The sequence below is a fragment of the Mandrillus leucophaeus genome, unplaced genomic scaffold, assembly GCF_000951045.1.
Source record: "Mandrillus leucophaeus isolate KB7577 unplaced genomic scaffold, Mleu.le_1.0 Scaffold1119, whole genome shotgun sequence".
NCBI classification, from domain to species: domain Eukaryota; kingdom Metazoa; phylum Chordata; class Mammalia; order Primates; family Cercopithecidae; genus Mandrillus; species Mandrillus leucophaeus.
In genome coordinates, this window is record NW_012099421.1 from 413,459 (window position 1) to 428,011 (window position 14,553).

The window sequence follows — 14,553 nt, forward strand, 5'->3', positions numbered from 1 at the left end:
CCTGGGAGCTCCCTCAATCTTGGACAAACCAGGATAGTTGGTCACTCTAACTGGGCCCATAGGAAACATTATTCCTGAAATCATGGATTAAAACCTCTGTGAAAAACCTTGTCAGCCTGAAGGTTAGTGTCTGCATATCAATAGGTCACCTAGCTAGACTAGTGAAACAAAGTTATCTTTGACCTGAGAATCGGTAAATAAAATGAAACACAAATAAGAGGAGAAACAATATTGATGAAGAAGGAGCAGAGAGAAGAGGAAGAGGAGGAAACACAGTTGGCATTTATGTAATGCTTTCTATATGCTAAGGGTCATATTATTTTATATAAAGTAAGATATAACTTACTTCAATCCACTATTATCCTCACTTCATAAATGAGAAAACTGAAGTTCAGTGAAGTTCTGTGACTTTCAAAGTCAAGTGGAGCCAGAATTTAAATCCACACCTTTTTAACTCTGAAGTACACACTCTTAACCATACAATAATGCCTTGTTTATTGAGAACTGCCTATATTCCAGGCATTGTGCCAGGCCTTTTGGATACAGCAGTGAGCCAAACACACGTGATCCCAATCCCTACCCTCATGGCGCATCAGTCCATGTAAGAGTGACCCATGTAAAAATTAGATACTTGTTTTTGAAATCATTACAGTTGCATGAATGTCACTGCTAAGTTACCAATTTGAACCAGAATTCCAGAAAGGGTCTATTATTTCTTGATGTTCTATGTCTAAGCAATTATAGGAAGTGGCTAAACCAGTTTTTGACTCATCTCAGAAGGATAAGGCCCTTGTTTTAGGAAGCTAAATTAAGTATGACAACATGAGCAGCTGCTGATGAGATAAGAAAGTGAAGGTGATTGTTCTGTCAGTGTTCTATTATGCATCAAACAAAAAGAACATGATTGAAAAACATTTATTCATAGTGTCTCTTTAGAAACAAAAGGTAGGTCTTCATTAACATAGATTTTATACTAGTTGCAAGGTTTTTTGTTTTTTGTTTTTGTTTTTTTCTTTCTGTCTGTCAGTAACTGTCAAAGTTAAGATCTACTTATGTTTAGAGCACTTATGGTGGGGGTTTGTACCTCCTCAAACGTTAGCCTTACCCTGAAAGTTAGTGTAGCCTATTAAGTCCTGCTATGATCTATTTCTTATATTACAGGACAAATGGCAGTCATAATATGTATTACTTGTTGTGGGGGGGCTATGCATATGTGGAAGTAGGGGATACATAGTAATCTCTGCACTTTCCATTTGACTTTGCTGTAACCTAAAACTGCTATAAAAATTTATTTAAAAATACATAACATCTACTTTTAGGATCTGCTTGGTCCATACCTAGATCAGAGGTTGACAACTATGGCCTGGAGGCCAAATTCAGCCTGCTGCCTATTTTTGTACAGCCTGTGAGCCCAAAATGATTTTTACATATTTAAATGGTTGAAACAAAAATCAAATGAAGAATATTTTTGGCATGTGAAAATTACATAAAATTCAAATTTAAGTGTCCATAAATAAAGTCTTGTTGGAACACAGCCATGCTCATTCCTTTATATATACCGTCTATGGCTGCTTTCCTGCTACAGTGGCAGAACTGAGTAGTTACTACAGAGACTGTATGGGTCACAAAGCCTAAAGTTTACTATTTGATCCTTTATGGAAAAAATATGCTGACCTTTCTATACGCAGGATTAGCCCCTTCCTCTAGGCCAGAGGAAGGGGCTAGAGCAAGGGGCTAATCCTGTGTATAGAAAGCATACATGATAAAGCTCACGATTATGAAAAAAGTCAATCATAATCATCAGTGTTATATTTTGGAGAAAATAGCAATAACAGCAAACATAAATTGATCCAGTAAATGCAAGTCAGTTGAATTCTACAAAGATTAAGAAAAAACCTTATATTATATCTCTAATCATAATCGTTACAGTATTTTTAAACTTCTATTTATAGTGGCTATGACCAATAGCCATTGATCACTGATAACGAGACCCCACAAAAACATACATAAAACTTTGTATTTTAGCTGACATTTATATATAATACATAAATATACGATGTATATATTTTATATATCTGTTTGAGTTTTCATCCAGGCTTCACTACTACTAAGATTAACCCTGGAGAAGCTACTGAGTCAAACGAACAGTAAAGATGTGACTTATTTTTTGCTATCCCTTTCTCAGAGCTTCTCTGTAATACTTCTGACTTAAAACTGTGGCTCTAATTTTTTCTCCAAAGTAAAGAGAAGAAATAAATATGCAGAGATTTTTCTCCCCTGCTCCACTCTTCCAAAATCCCTGGCTCTTTTTTTCCAGCAGTATCATTACCTGCTATGCAGAAATGATGAACTCAAAAATATTCAGTTAAGATGTTCCTGTCAGTGTTGATTTAATAAATCAACACTGGAAATTAAACTATTAATTTTTCAAAACATTAAACAGCAAAGGAGCACAAGAAGAAAGATTAAGGGAATAGGAAATTATCACCTAAGAAATATTTACCCTTCATGATAGCCCTTGTATAACACTGCAGATTGAGATTCTATCATTTGTTACTGAATACTATAGCAAAGGAAATGGATTGCTGTGTATTTTATTTAGAGCTGGACTGGGTGCTGGATGGGTGAGCAAGTGAGTAGAGGTCTAGGAATAGAGAGGGCTAGGTCAAAGGTCAGTGTAATGAAATATGGGACAGGGCTCAAATGCTTTCATCATACTGAAGAAACAGTGATTAGGAACATGGACTCTGGAGTCAAATGGACTTGGGTTTGAATTCTGGTGTTTCCATTTAGTATCTGAGAGGTCTTAATTGGGTTATTTAATCTTAATGAACTTTAGTTTCCTCATTTGTAATTGTAATTGTAACCCTTTATGAGATTGTTGTGAGGATTGAATAAGGTGTATATAAATATGCTTAGCAGTGGGCCTGGCACACGTACTCAATATATGTTTATTTTTGTTGTTGTTAGGGATGCCAAATGAAAGAGTACTGGAAATCATTGTATAACTAATTAATAATTTTTTATATGGTGAATTTCCATATACTCATATAAAGGAAGGCAGTGGAAGGAATAATGAGTGGAAGTTAGGAGACCTGTGCTTTAGTCTGGATAATAATAGTAACAACAACAATAAGTTAGTATTTATTAGGCATTCACTATGTGCTTAATACAATAACCCTAAGAAGGGAATGCCATTATCCTCATTTTAAATTTATAGGAACTAAGGCTTAAAATGATTTGGCTTCTTGCATAAGTCAACACAGCTATTAAGTGCAGAGTTGGGATTTGAACTCAGGCAGACTGACTCCCGAGCCTCAGTGATTAACCGTGAGACTATACTATCCTGGTTCTGCAATTATCTAGCTCCTACGACCAAGGGCATAACAGCGCTACCCATATGATTGTACAGGTTATACGCTGCACATCTCAAGGGGTATTCTATTCATATTGGGTATATGCAGTGAATAACCTATGCAATCATATGGGTGGTCATGGGGAAGTTCCTTATCTTGTCTAGGTTTTAGTTTCCTTTTCCCTAAAAATGAAAGGTTGGAATTAATTTGTCACCAGGCCTCTTCCAGCTAAGGGTCTAGTGTAAATATGTGGATAATTAAACAAGAATTCTTACTTGCTTTGGAGAGTTTTACACATATAGTTGAATTTGTGCTTATCTGATGAAATAAGTACCTAGAGCAAATCAATTAAGGACATGACACTAGGGAGATCTGGGGCTGGATGATTAGGGAGCTGCCTCATGCACTTCTGCTCAGGTTCTCAGTATCTTGAAGAAACAGTCCATATCTACCACGGATTCTAGAATAGCAAAAGCAAACATTGCTTTTTCAAACATCCCCAGGAGTTAGGGATATGGCTAACTGAATAGGTCCAAAATGCTTTCTTTGCCAGGATGTGAATTGCATAAAAATTAACTGCATACAGCACCATAGATTCAAAAGCAGTCATTCAAGTAAATTAGGTGTTGCCTATAGGAACCCATTTCAGTGAAGCAATTAATTAAGCAAGAATTGTATGTACTATCCATCAATAAGCTTAAAGGCATGATTTAATTGTTAATATTGTAGATATACAGATCTGTAGAGATAAATTGGATTGAGGTATCAGGATGTTTCTATCATGATACTGTATTATCACTCAACATTGTTCCTCTTAGATATTTTGCCTAGTTTCAGTTAAATGATGCTTTCTATAGTCAGGCTTAACTGAAGAATAGATTAGCATGTTCTATTCAATTGTATTCCATGTCCAGATAGAATTCATTACTAATTAGTTGTATTTTACCATTAACGACCTATGATTAAGGTAAATTTAAAAATAAGTATTCTTCTGATCCTTCCTCCTCACTAGGCTTCTTACTCTTTTTAGAGTTAAAAATTCTCCCATCCTCAATAAAATTTTATGGCTCTGGCACCTTACCAACTGTCACAGCCCCTACAGCCTTTCTTATGTAGGCAATAAATTTAGCTCCCCTGTGAGAAAGGTAACTACCTGCTTACAACTAATCCAAGGTTGGGAATTTCTCATGTTTTCTATGCTTTAAGATGACCTCTTGATTCCTACTCTAGTTATGCTGCTTTCTTCACCATTCGATGGCTTCTCCTTCATCTTCCTGCCTCAGAGGTTTTGCTCAGACTGTTTCCTCACCTGAAATCTGTCTCCCATTCACCCATTTCTGCCTGTTCCTCTTTACATTTAAAGCCCAATGCAGATTGCACTTCCTCTAATAAGTTTTCCTCAGAACCCATCTTTCCATCTTCTACACCGTCTCCAGCATTTTGCTTATATTTTAGTTATAACTACAGTGACTGCATTTGCTGAACTGTACAATCAGGACACATGCTTTGACAACTCTAAGTATACTTATGAACAATGTGATAGATTATTTGAAATCAAGGCAGTTCTAGAAAATCCAGAGTGCGTGTTTGCCTTAATTGTAGCACTCATTACAGTCTGCCTTGTGTTGGCGTTAATTATGCATTTGTTCAGATCCTTCTTGATGTTGCAAGCAAGAATTGTGTCATACGCATCCCTGTGTCACCCTACACCTGTCAGATTTCTTTGTCTGCAGTAAGCATTTATTTTTCATACAGTCATCAAATATTTATTAAGCTAATATGTGGCAGGCCCTAAGTGCTAAGTGTTGGAGATAAGATGAGGTCCCTACTTCCATGAAATAAATAATTACACCACCAGGAGATAAGCACCATGTTAGGGTAGACCTGCAACATGTACGAGGGGCTCCTAACCTAGACATTGAGAATTAGGGAAGTCTGGGAGCAAGTGATTCATAAACAGAGGACTGAGAATGGGAATAATTTCATCAGGAAATGATGGGGCTTAGGGGCTCAGGTAGAGAGAACAGTGTGTGAAAAGGTCCAGAAGTGGGAGAAGAATGGCCATTTGCAGAAATTCAGTTTTTCAGTCCCATTTTGAATGTAGAATGTGAAGAACGGAATGAGAGAAGAAGAGGCTGAAATGGGAAGTGGGTCACTGGGCTAGGTGCTAGGGATACAGGCATGAATAAGGAATGACCCTTGATCTCACAGAGTTTACATTAAAAAGAACACGGAGAAGTAATGGACAAATTGTGGTACAGTATGATGGTGCTCTGATTACAGACATTCTGTGTACTGTGAGAACACATATTAAGATACTTCACTCTTAACAACTAGGGGAGGTTTACCAGCAGATGTGAGTTTTAAGTTGAAATGTAGATCACTACATGCTAAGTAAATTAAATTGCTAGTATTTAGCTATTTTGCCATTTCTACTATTCTGAATCATAGCGTGAGACAGAAACTACCAGAGAATAAGAGAAGGTTCCTTGCTTTCTCTGGTTCCTTGCTTTCCTCTCTACATCTATGCACAGTGGCTGAAATAGAGAGATTGATTAGATAAAATATAATCCTTTTTCCCAGTAAGAAAGCAGTTTCTCAGTCACTTTATTACTTGGCTTGAAGCATCTTCTCTCTCTTCTGATCAATATTTTAACTGAACGTTACATAAAATGAAATTTACATTTAAGTGTTCCCTTAGCAACCATCACACAAAATCAAATACATCTGCTTTCAAAATCCACTTCTCTTTTGAAAATCCTTATAGTTACACAATTTTCTTCTATTAGTAAAAATGGCTTTCTAAATGGACTACCATCTCTTTCAAAACGAAGTGTTTTTAAAACCATATTTAAATATAATGTATGGGATTTTAGAATAGAGATATGAAATGGTTGTACCAAAACTTTTCTTCATTTATTTAATCAATCAGTCAATTAATAAACATTTATTAGTACCTATAGGTGCTATGTCAGGTACTGAGGGTTACAAAGATAACATATGGTCCTTTGCTCTTATAAAGGTAATAATGGAACACCTACAGCAAAGTATAATACAATGCTTAAAATGATGATACACAGTAAATGTTGTGGGAACACATATATATTTGGGTTTGTTATAATTTGTTATTACAATCTTTAACATGTATTGGAATGAATCTAAGAAATATCAGCTGTCAGCTTTTGCTGCTCTAATCCCAGAAGTGAATTCTGAATATATAAAACGTCTTTGTATCTGTGAGTGCTCACATTGTCATAGGAATCTGGAAAAATCATAAAAGTGCCATGAGGAACTGTCAGTAACTATGTGCTACATAAAGTCAATGTGCAGTTCACAGAGGGATTTCCGGAGTTTAATTTTTCAGCAAATGTGATGTCCTTGCCAAGAGAGAACATGGAATACTGAAAGGATGTGAAATGTTCAAAGATTACTGTGAATAAAATAACATTTAAAATAGTATGCTTTCTTCAAAATAGGGAAGGGGGAATCTATGCCTAAGTCCACAATATGGAGTTTTAAACTGTTAAAATCCACCTTCACAGGCCCTTTAGTCTTTTGTAATCCTGTTCAGAATTCCTTAGATGTTCTGTAGGACAGTAGCAATTCTAAATTGCACGTGAGCCTGCCTTAGGTTATTCACACTAGTGGTGCTCTGACTTCTTCAAGCAAATATCTTCTTTGCTAGTATAGGTAATTTATGCGTTTTTTCCTCAGCATGTATTTACTCATTACTGTTATACTTAGGGTAAAGACTATGTTTCTTACTATAGTCTACAAAGCTCTGCATGGTCTGGTTTCCACTTGACTTCCCAACCTCATTCTACACATTTCTCTGCTTTGCATTTTAAGCTCCATCAAGACTAAGCTACTTGTAGTTCCTGAAACACAGCATGTTGTTTTAGGTTTCTGAGCTGTAAGTCACACTTCTCTTTATGCTTGGATTGTTCTGCTGCAACTTTGATTAATCCATTAATTATATAAGATTTAGCTCAATTACCAACTCCTCCAGACTGCCTTTCTTTACCCTTCATCTTCATATGTCGGGTAACACAGTCTCCTTCTCTGTTCCCATAGCATCTTGTAATCATATCTGGTACCTCTCTCTCAGAAATTTAAACTTGGCTCAAATCTCCAATTTTATAACTTCTGTCACTTGAGTGCCTTCTGCATCATCTCTATAAATTCCCAGTTTTACTTCCTGATGTTTGCTATTGTCTCTGTTTTGGGGTCTACACAGATTCTTCAGTTTTGCTTAGTACTAAATGTAAAAACCAAACTACTCTTCTTTAATGTATTATACAAAAAATAAAGTCACATCAAGCATATGGTACATTTTTTCAGTTTTACTAAATATTTGCAGGGTCATAGAGAGGAATGAGATCTCTCACTGTATAACATTTTTCCATCTTGCTAACTCCTTCTCATGATTACCTTCCTTCCAAAACCTTTTCTCCTAACAAGTGATCCTCTCAGCAATATTTAGCTCTCTGGAAAATGTGTGATAATCTACCTTCATCCTACTTACATGCCACCCTCACTTTTTTCTTTTCTGAAGACTGGCTTCTCAAAGGCCACTGGCTTTTCCCAACTCCTCTAGAATTTAGGGAAATTATTTTTTCTTAATTTCTCTATATCCTTATCCCAAAAATTTTAAGGTTACATTTAAAAGGTTTGCTTACATATTTCTCTCTTCCATTGTGAGGAAGGAAGATAACTGATTTGTTCTATTCATTGCTGTATCCCTAGTGTTTAGCATAATGCTTAACATATAATAGTTTCTTAATAAATGTATGATGAATTGTCATTTGAACACATCCTAGAAAGCTTTGAGCTAGTAGTGCTCATGCTAATGTGTTCAAGGATTATGTGTTTGGTCTGTGGGTAAGCCATTTCCTTTTGTTCAGTTCTATAGTCAAAGTTTATACCACAAAGTCATGTTAACTTATACTTTGTAAGCACAATATATATCCTCTGCCCTATGTACTAAGAATAGATGAAAAGGACTAAGAGAAGCTACCTAATAAAAACAAGCACTGTTCTAAGCACTTTATGCATATTAGCTTGTGTTCTCACAACAACCCCTGTGAAGTAGATATTATCGTCTCTGTTTTCCAAATAAGGAAGTTGAGGCACAGTGAGGTTAAGTAACTTGTCGAAAATCACATACCCAACAAGTAGAGTAATTTGAACTTAAGGCTAGACAGTCTATTCTAAGAGTCCTGCTCTCTCAGTTACTGTGTAATACTGCCTTGAGAGCACAAGAATTGGGTTTTCAGGTACGGATTTTAAAGGCTTAGCATTAAAAGATATAAACTTCATAAGGCCTAGTATAATCAAAGAAGTCTGCATGAAAGAAATGTACATTGAAAGGCAAACAGATTTCTATTTTTGTTGTTTAACTCCATTTGGCCAGGTTTTCTTGCTGCCACAAGCCAATTTATGCAAAATTACGACCTTTAGATTGGTGGCCAACAAAAGCCAAAGTGGTTGGCACCAGATGGATCACTTGACCTATCTGCTACTGTGTGAGCCTTTTTACGTAGTTTTTATATTCTTGTAATTGGAATAATGATACTAGGTCACCTTATTTGTCTGAGTTTCAAAGGGATGAGAAATGCCTTGTCATTTACAACTGAAAAACAAAATTCAACTGGTCATCTGTTATCTCTTTTTGTGATGCTTATCAGGGTTCAGATTTTAGTACCAAGGAGTGTTAAAGCCAGTTTAACATTTTAAGTTATTTGCAATCAGATAGTAAAGAGAGCTCACTAAAATACCAATTAGGCTAAAAGCAAGAGGTGAAGAAATAGTCATCTATTGCCTGAGAGCACAGGGGGAGGGACAGTGATCTGGATATAAACCCAGGCATTTCAGCAGGCAGTGGCAACCCCCTTTGGGTCCCCTCCCGTTGTATGGGAGCTCTGTTTTCACTCTATTCAATGTTACAACTGCATACTCTTCTGGTCCGTGTTTGTTCTGGCTCGAGCTGAGCTTCTGCTTGCCGTCCATCACTGCTGATCGCCACCGTCACAGACCCGCCACTGACTTCCACCCCTCCGGATCTGGCAGGGCATCTGCTGTGCTTCTGATCCAGTGAGGTGCCCATTGCCACTCCTGATCAGGCTAGAGGCTTGCCATTGTTTCTGCGCGGCTAAGTGCGTTCATCCTAATTGAGCTGAACACTAGTTGCTGCGCTTCACGGTTCTCTTCCATGACCCACGGCTTCTAATAGAGCTATAACACTCACCTTATGGCCCGAGGTTCCATTCTTTGGAATCTGTGAGGCCAAGAACACCAGGTCAGAGAACAAAAGGCTTGCCCCCTTCTTGGGAGCAGCCCGCCACCATCTTGGGAGCAGCCCGCCACCACCATCTCAGGAGCTCTAAGAACAAAGACCCACTGGTAACACCATTAACACATATACTAGCCTTGTATTCATGGCATAAATAGCAACAGTCATAGTTGATAGGTTTTTATTATGATAAAAAATAGATAACATGAGATAAATTCTCCTAACAAATTTTTAAGTGTGTGACACAGTATTGTTGAGTATAAGCTCAATGTTATACAGCAGATATCTAGAACTTTTTCATCTTGCATAACTGAGATTTTTTTACCCATTGAAAAACATTCCACTTCTGCCTGCCACCAGCCTCTGGCAACCAGCATTCTACTTTTTGCTTCTATGAGTATGACTATTTTAGAAAGTTCATATGAATGGAATCATGCAGCATTTGTCCTTCTGTGATCGGCTTATTTCATTTCACACAATGACCTTAAGTTTCATTCACCTTGTCTCAAATGGCAGGATTTCTTTTCTTCTTAAGGCTGAATAATATTCAAATGTGTATTTATGTGTGTCTCTCTATATAGCTCTCATATACTTTATGCTAATGAAGAACACACGTGTTTTACATATCTTGGCTATTTTAAGTAATGCTGCCTTGACCATGAGAGTTCAGATATCTCTTCTATATATAATTTCATTTCTTTTTGACATATACCCAGAAGCGGGAGTGCTGGATCATATAGTAGTTCTATTTTTAATTTTGTGAGCAACATCCATACTGTTTTCCACAGTGGCTGCACCATTTTAAATTCCCACCAGCAGTGCACAAGGGTTCCCTTTTCTGCACAACCTAACAGTTGTTATCTTCTATCTTTTTGATGATAGCCATCTTAATAGGCAGAAGAAGATACCTCATGGTCATTTTAATTTGCATTACCCTTATGATTAATGATGTTGGGCATCTTTTCATACAGCTGTTGGCCATTTGTATGTCTTTGAAAAAATGTCTATTCAGGTTCTTTATCCATTTTTTGAATTGGGTTATTAGTTTGGTTGCCATTAAATTGAGTTTCCTTATGTATATTAGATAGTAACCCCTTACCAGGTATATGATTTGCAAGTTTTTTTCTCATTCTGTTATTTCATTGATTATTTTCATGCTGTGCAGAAACTTTTTAGTTTGATGTGGTCCCACTTGTTTATTTTTGCTTTTGTTACCTATACTTTTGGTGTCCTATCCAAAAAAATCATTGTAAAGACCAATGTCAAGAAGCTTTCCCCGCTCCATGTTTTCTTGTAGGATTTTTACAGTTTCAGGTTTTATGTTTAAGTCTTGAATTGATTTCGAGTTTATGTATAGTTTAAGGTAAGGTCCAATTCCATTCTTTTGTATGTGGTATCCCATTTTCCTACCACCATTTATTGAAGAGACTATCCTTTCCCCATATGTGGCGACTTGGTGAAAGAATAGTTGGCTGCGTATGCATGCGTTTATTTCTGAGCTCTATATTCTATTCCATTAGTCTGTGTACTTGGTTTTATGTCACGACTATGTTGTTTGATTACTATTACTTTGTAATACCATTTGAAATCAGAAACTGATTACTCCAACTTAATTTCTCTTGCAGGAGATTGCTTTAAATAATCAGAGTCTTTTGTGTGGTTCCAAATGATTTTTTTTTTTTTTTTTTTAAGAGTCTTGCCCTGTTGCCCAGGCTGGTGTGATCTCGGCTCACTGCAACCTCTGCCTTCCAGGTTCAGGCGATTCTCCTGCCTCAGCCTCCCAAATAGCTGGGATTACAGGCATGTGCCACCACACCCGGCTAATTTTTTGTATCTTTGGTAGAGAGAGGGTTTCACCATGTTGGCCAGGCTGGTCGTGAACTCCTGACCTTGTGATTCACCCACCTCGGCCTCCCAAAGTGATGGGATTACAGGCATGAGCCACCATGCCCAGCCGATTCCAAGTGAATTTTAGGATTGCTTTCTCTTTCTCTGAGAAAAATACCATTGGAATATTGATAGACACTTTACTGAATTTGTAGATTGCTTTGGGTAGTATAGACATTTTAACAATATTAATATATTAATTCTTCCCAACCATGAGCAAGGGATATCTTTTATTTATTTATTTGTGTGCTCAATTTATTTCATTGATGTTAATAGATTTAAATGTCTAGATCTTTTACATATCTATATTTATATCTATATCTATATCTATATCTATATATCTGACCACAATGGAATAAAACTAGAAATCAACAATTAGAGGAATTCTGGAAACTATACAAATATATGGGAATTCAGCTGGGCACAGTGGCTCAAACCCGTAATCCCAGTACTTTGGGAGGCCGAGGCAGATGGATCACTTGAGGTCAGGAGTTCGAGACCAGCCTGGCCAACGTGGTGAAACCCCATCTCTACTAAAAATACAAAAATTAACCAGGCGTGGTGGCTCATGCCTGTAGTTCCAGATACACAAGAGGCTGAGGCAGGGTAATTGTTTGAACCTGGGAGGTGGAGGTTGCATTGAACTTAGATCGTGCCACTGCATTCCCGCCTGGGTGACAGTGTCAGACTGTGTCTCAAAAACAAAACAAAACACAAATATATGGGAATTAAACATTGTGATCTGAATGACCAGTCAGTCAGTGAAGAAAATAAGAAAATTGAAAAATTTTAGCAAGGTCTCACAATACAAAATCAATGTGCAAAATTTACTAGCATTCCTATAAAACAACTACAGTCAAGCCGAGAGTCAAATTAGGAATGCAATCCCATTCACAATTGCTATTAAAAAATACCTAGGAATACAGCCAATCATATAAATGAAAGCTCTCTACAAGGTGAACTACAAAACAGTGCTCAAAGAAGTCAGAGATGACACAAACAAATGGATAAACATTTCGTGCTAATAGATAGGAAGAATCGATATTGTTAAAATGACCATAGTGCCAAAATAATATAGAATAAATGCTATTCCTATTAAACTATCATTGACATTCTTTACAGAATGAGAAAAAACTGTTTCAAAATTCATATGGAACCAAAAAGGAGTGCAAATAGCCAAAGCAATCCTAAGCAAAAAGAACAAAGCTTGAAGACATGCTACTTGACTTCAAATTATACTATAGGCATACGGTAACCAAATCAGCATGGTACTATTACAGGAACAGACACATAGATCATGGTACAGAATAGAGAGCTCAGAAATAAGACCACACCTGCAATTATCTGATCTTTGACAAACCTAACAAAAACAAGCAGTGGGGAAAGTAATCCTTATTTAATAAATGGTGCTGGGATAACTGGCTAGCCATATGCAGAAGATTTAAACTTGACCCCTTACACCATATGCAAAAATTAACTCAAGATAGATTAAAGACTTAAATGTAAAATCAAAGCTATAAAAACCCTGGAAGACAGTCTATGCAATACCATTCTGCATATAGATATGGGCAAATATTTCAAAACGAAGACATCAAGAGTAATTGCAACAAAATCAAAAATGGACAAATGGGATCCTATTAAACTAAAGACCTTCTGCACAGAAAAAGAAACTATCAAGAGAAAGAGCATACAACCTATAGAATTATAGAAAATTTTTCATACTATGCATCTGACAAAAGTCTATGAAGAACTTAAATTTATTAAACAATTAAAAAGTGGGCAAATGACATGAACAAATACTTTTCAAAATAAGACATACATGCAACCAATGATAATATGAAAAACAGTTCAACATCACAGATTATTAGAGAAATGCAAATCAAAACCACAATGAGATAACATGTCACAACCGTCAGAATGGCTATTATTATTTTTTATTATTATTTCAATAGTTCTTCGGGAAAAGGTAGTATTTGGTTACAGAGATAAGTTCTTTAGTGCTAATTTCTGAGATTTTGATGCACCCACCATCTGAACAGTGTACACTGTACTCAATGGGTAGTCTTTAATCCTTCACCTTCCTTCTACCCTTCCCGACTGAGTCCCCAAAGTTTATTGTATCATTTTTTTTTTTTTGAGGGCCCAGAGAGCAAGTTTATTTGGTGAATGCTGACGGCAAACATCATCCAAGAGAGACAAGATGGGAAAAGTGCTGAGAAAAGAAAGCCTAGGGAAACTTCAGGATAGATACAAAATTCACACAGGGAAAGGCACGGAGTCAGGAGACTGGGAGGGTCCTCAGCCATTCAGCACCATGCGGACGAGCTCTTCATAGTTGATACAACCATTGCTGTCCTCGTGCCCTGCCACCAGCATCTCTACTTCTTCCTCTGTCATCTTCTCACCCAGTGTGACAAGAACATGCCGGATTTCAGCACCCATGATGGTGCCATTTCCTTCCTTGTCAAACACCCAAAGTCCTTCGACATAATCCTCATAGGTGCCCTGGTCCTTGTTCTTGGCCACCGTCTGCAGCATGGGCAGAAAGTGCTCAAAGTCCAGCACCTTCACATTCATCTTATCACTCTTGGGGTTCCCCAGGACCTTGAGCACCTCGGCGTTGGTAGGGTTCTGGCCCAGGGCCCTCATCACGTCCCCACACTGGCTGTACAGGATCTTGCCATCACCTGTTCGGTCAAACAGCTGGAAGGCCTCCTTGAACTCTGCAGTCTGGTCTTCGGTGAAGTCACACATCTTGACTGCTCAGCTCTGCGGGACCTTTTCCTGCAGTAATGACCTATTGTATCATTCTTATGCCTTTGTGTCCTCATAGCTTAACTCCCACTTATAAGTAACATACCATGTTTGATTTTCCATTCCTGAGTTATTTCATTTCGAATAATAGTCTCCAACTCCATCCAGTTTGCTGAAATTGCTATTATTTTGTTCCTTTTAATGGCTGGGTAGTATTCTATGTTGTATATATACACATCACATTTTCTTTATTTACTTGTTGAT

General features: G+C 37.2%; 1 protein-coding gene across 1 annotated transcript; it reads right to left on the reverse strand.

Moving 5' to 3' along the window:
• Positions 1 to 13,658: 13,658 nt before the first annotated feature.
• On the reverse strand, positions 13,659 to 14,328 carry LOC105549566 (myosin light polypeptide 6). The gene has a single exon (XM_011994182.1). It carries the CDS (start codon positions 14,287 to 14,289, stop codon positions 13,834 to 13,836), a length of 456 nt encoding a protein of 151 aa, XP_011849572.1. The 5' UTR covers positions 14,290 to 14,328; the 3' UTR covers positions 13,659 to 13,833.
• Between the last annotated feature and the right edge of the window lie 225 nt (positions 14,329 to 14,553).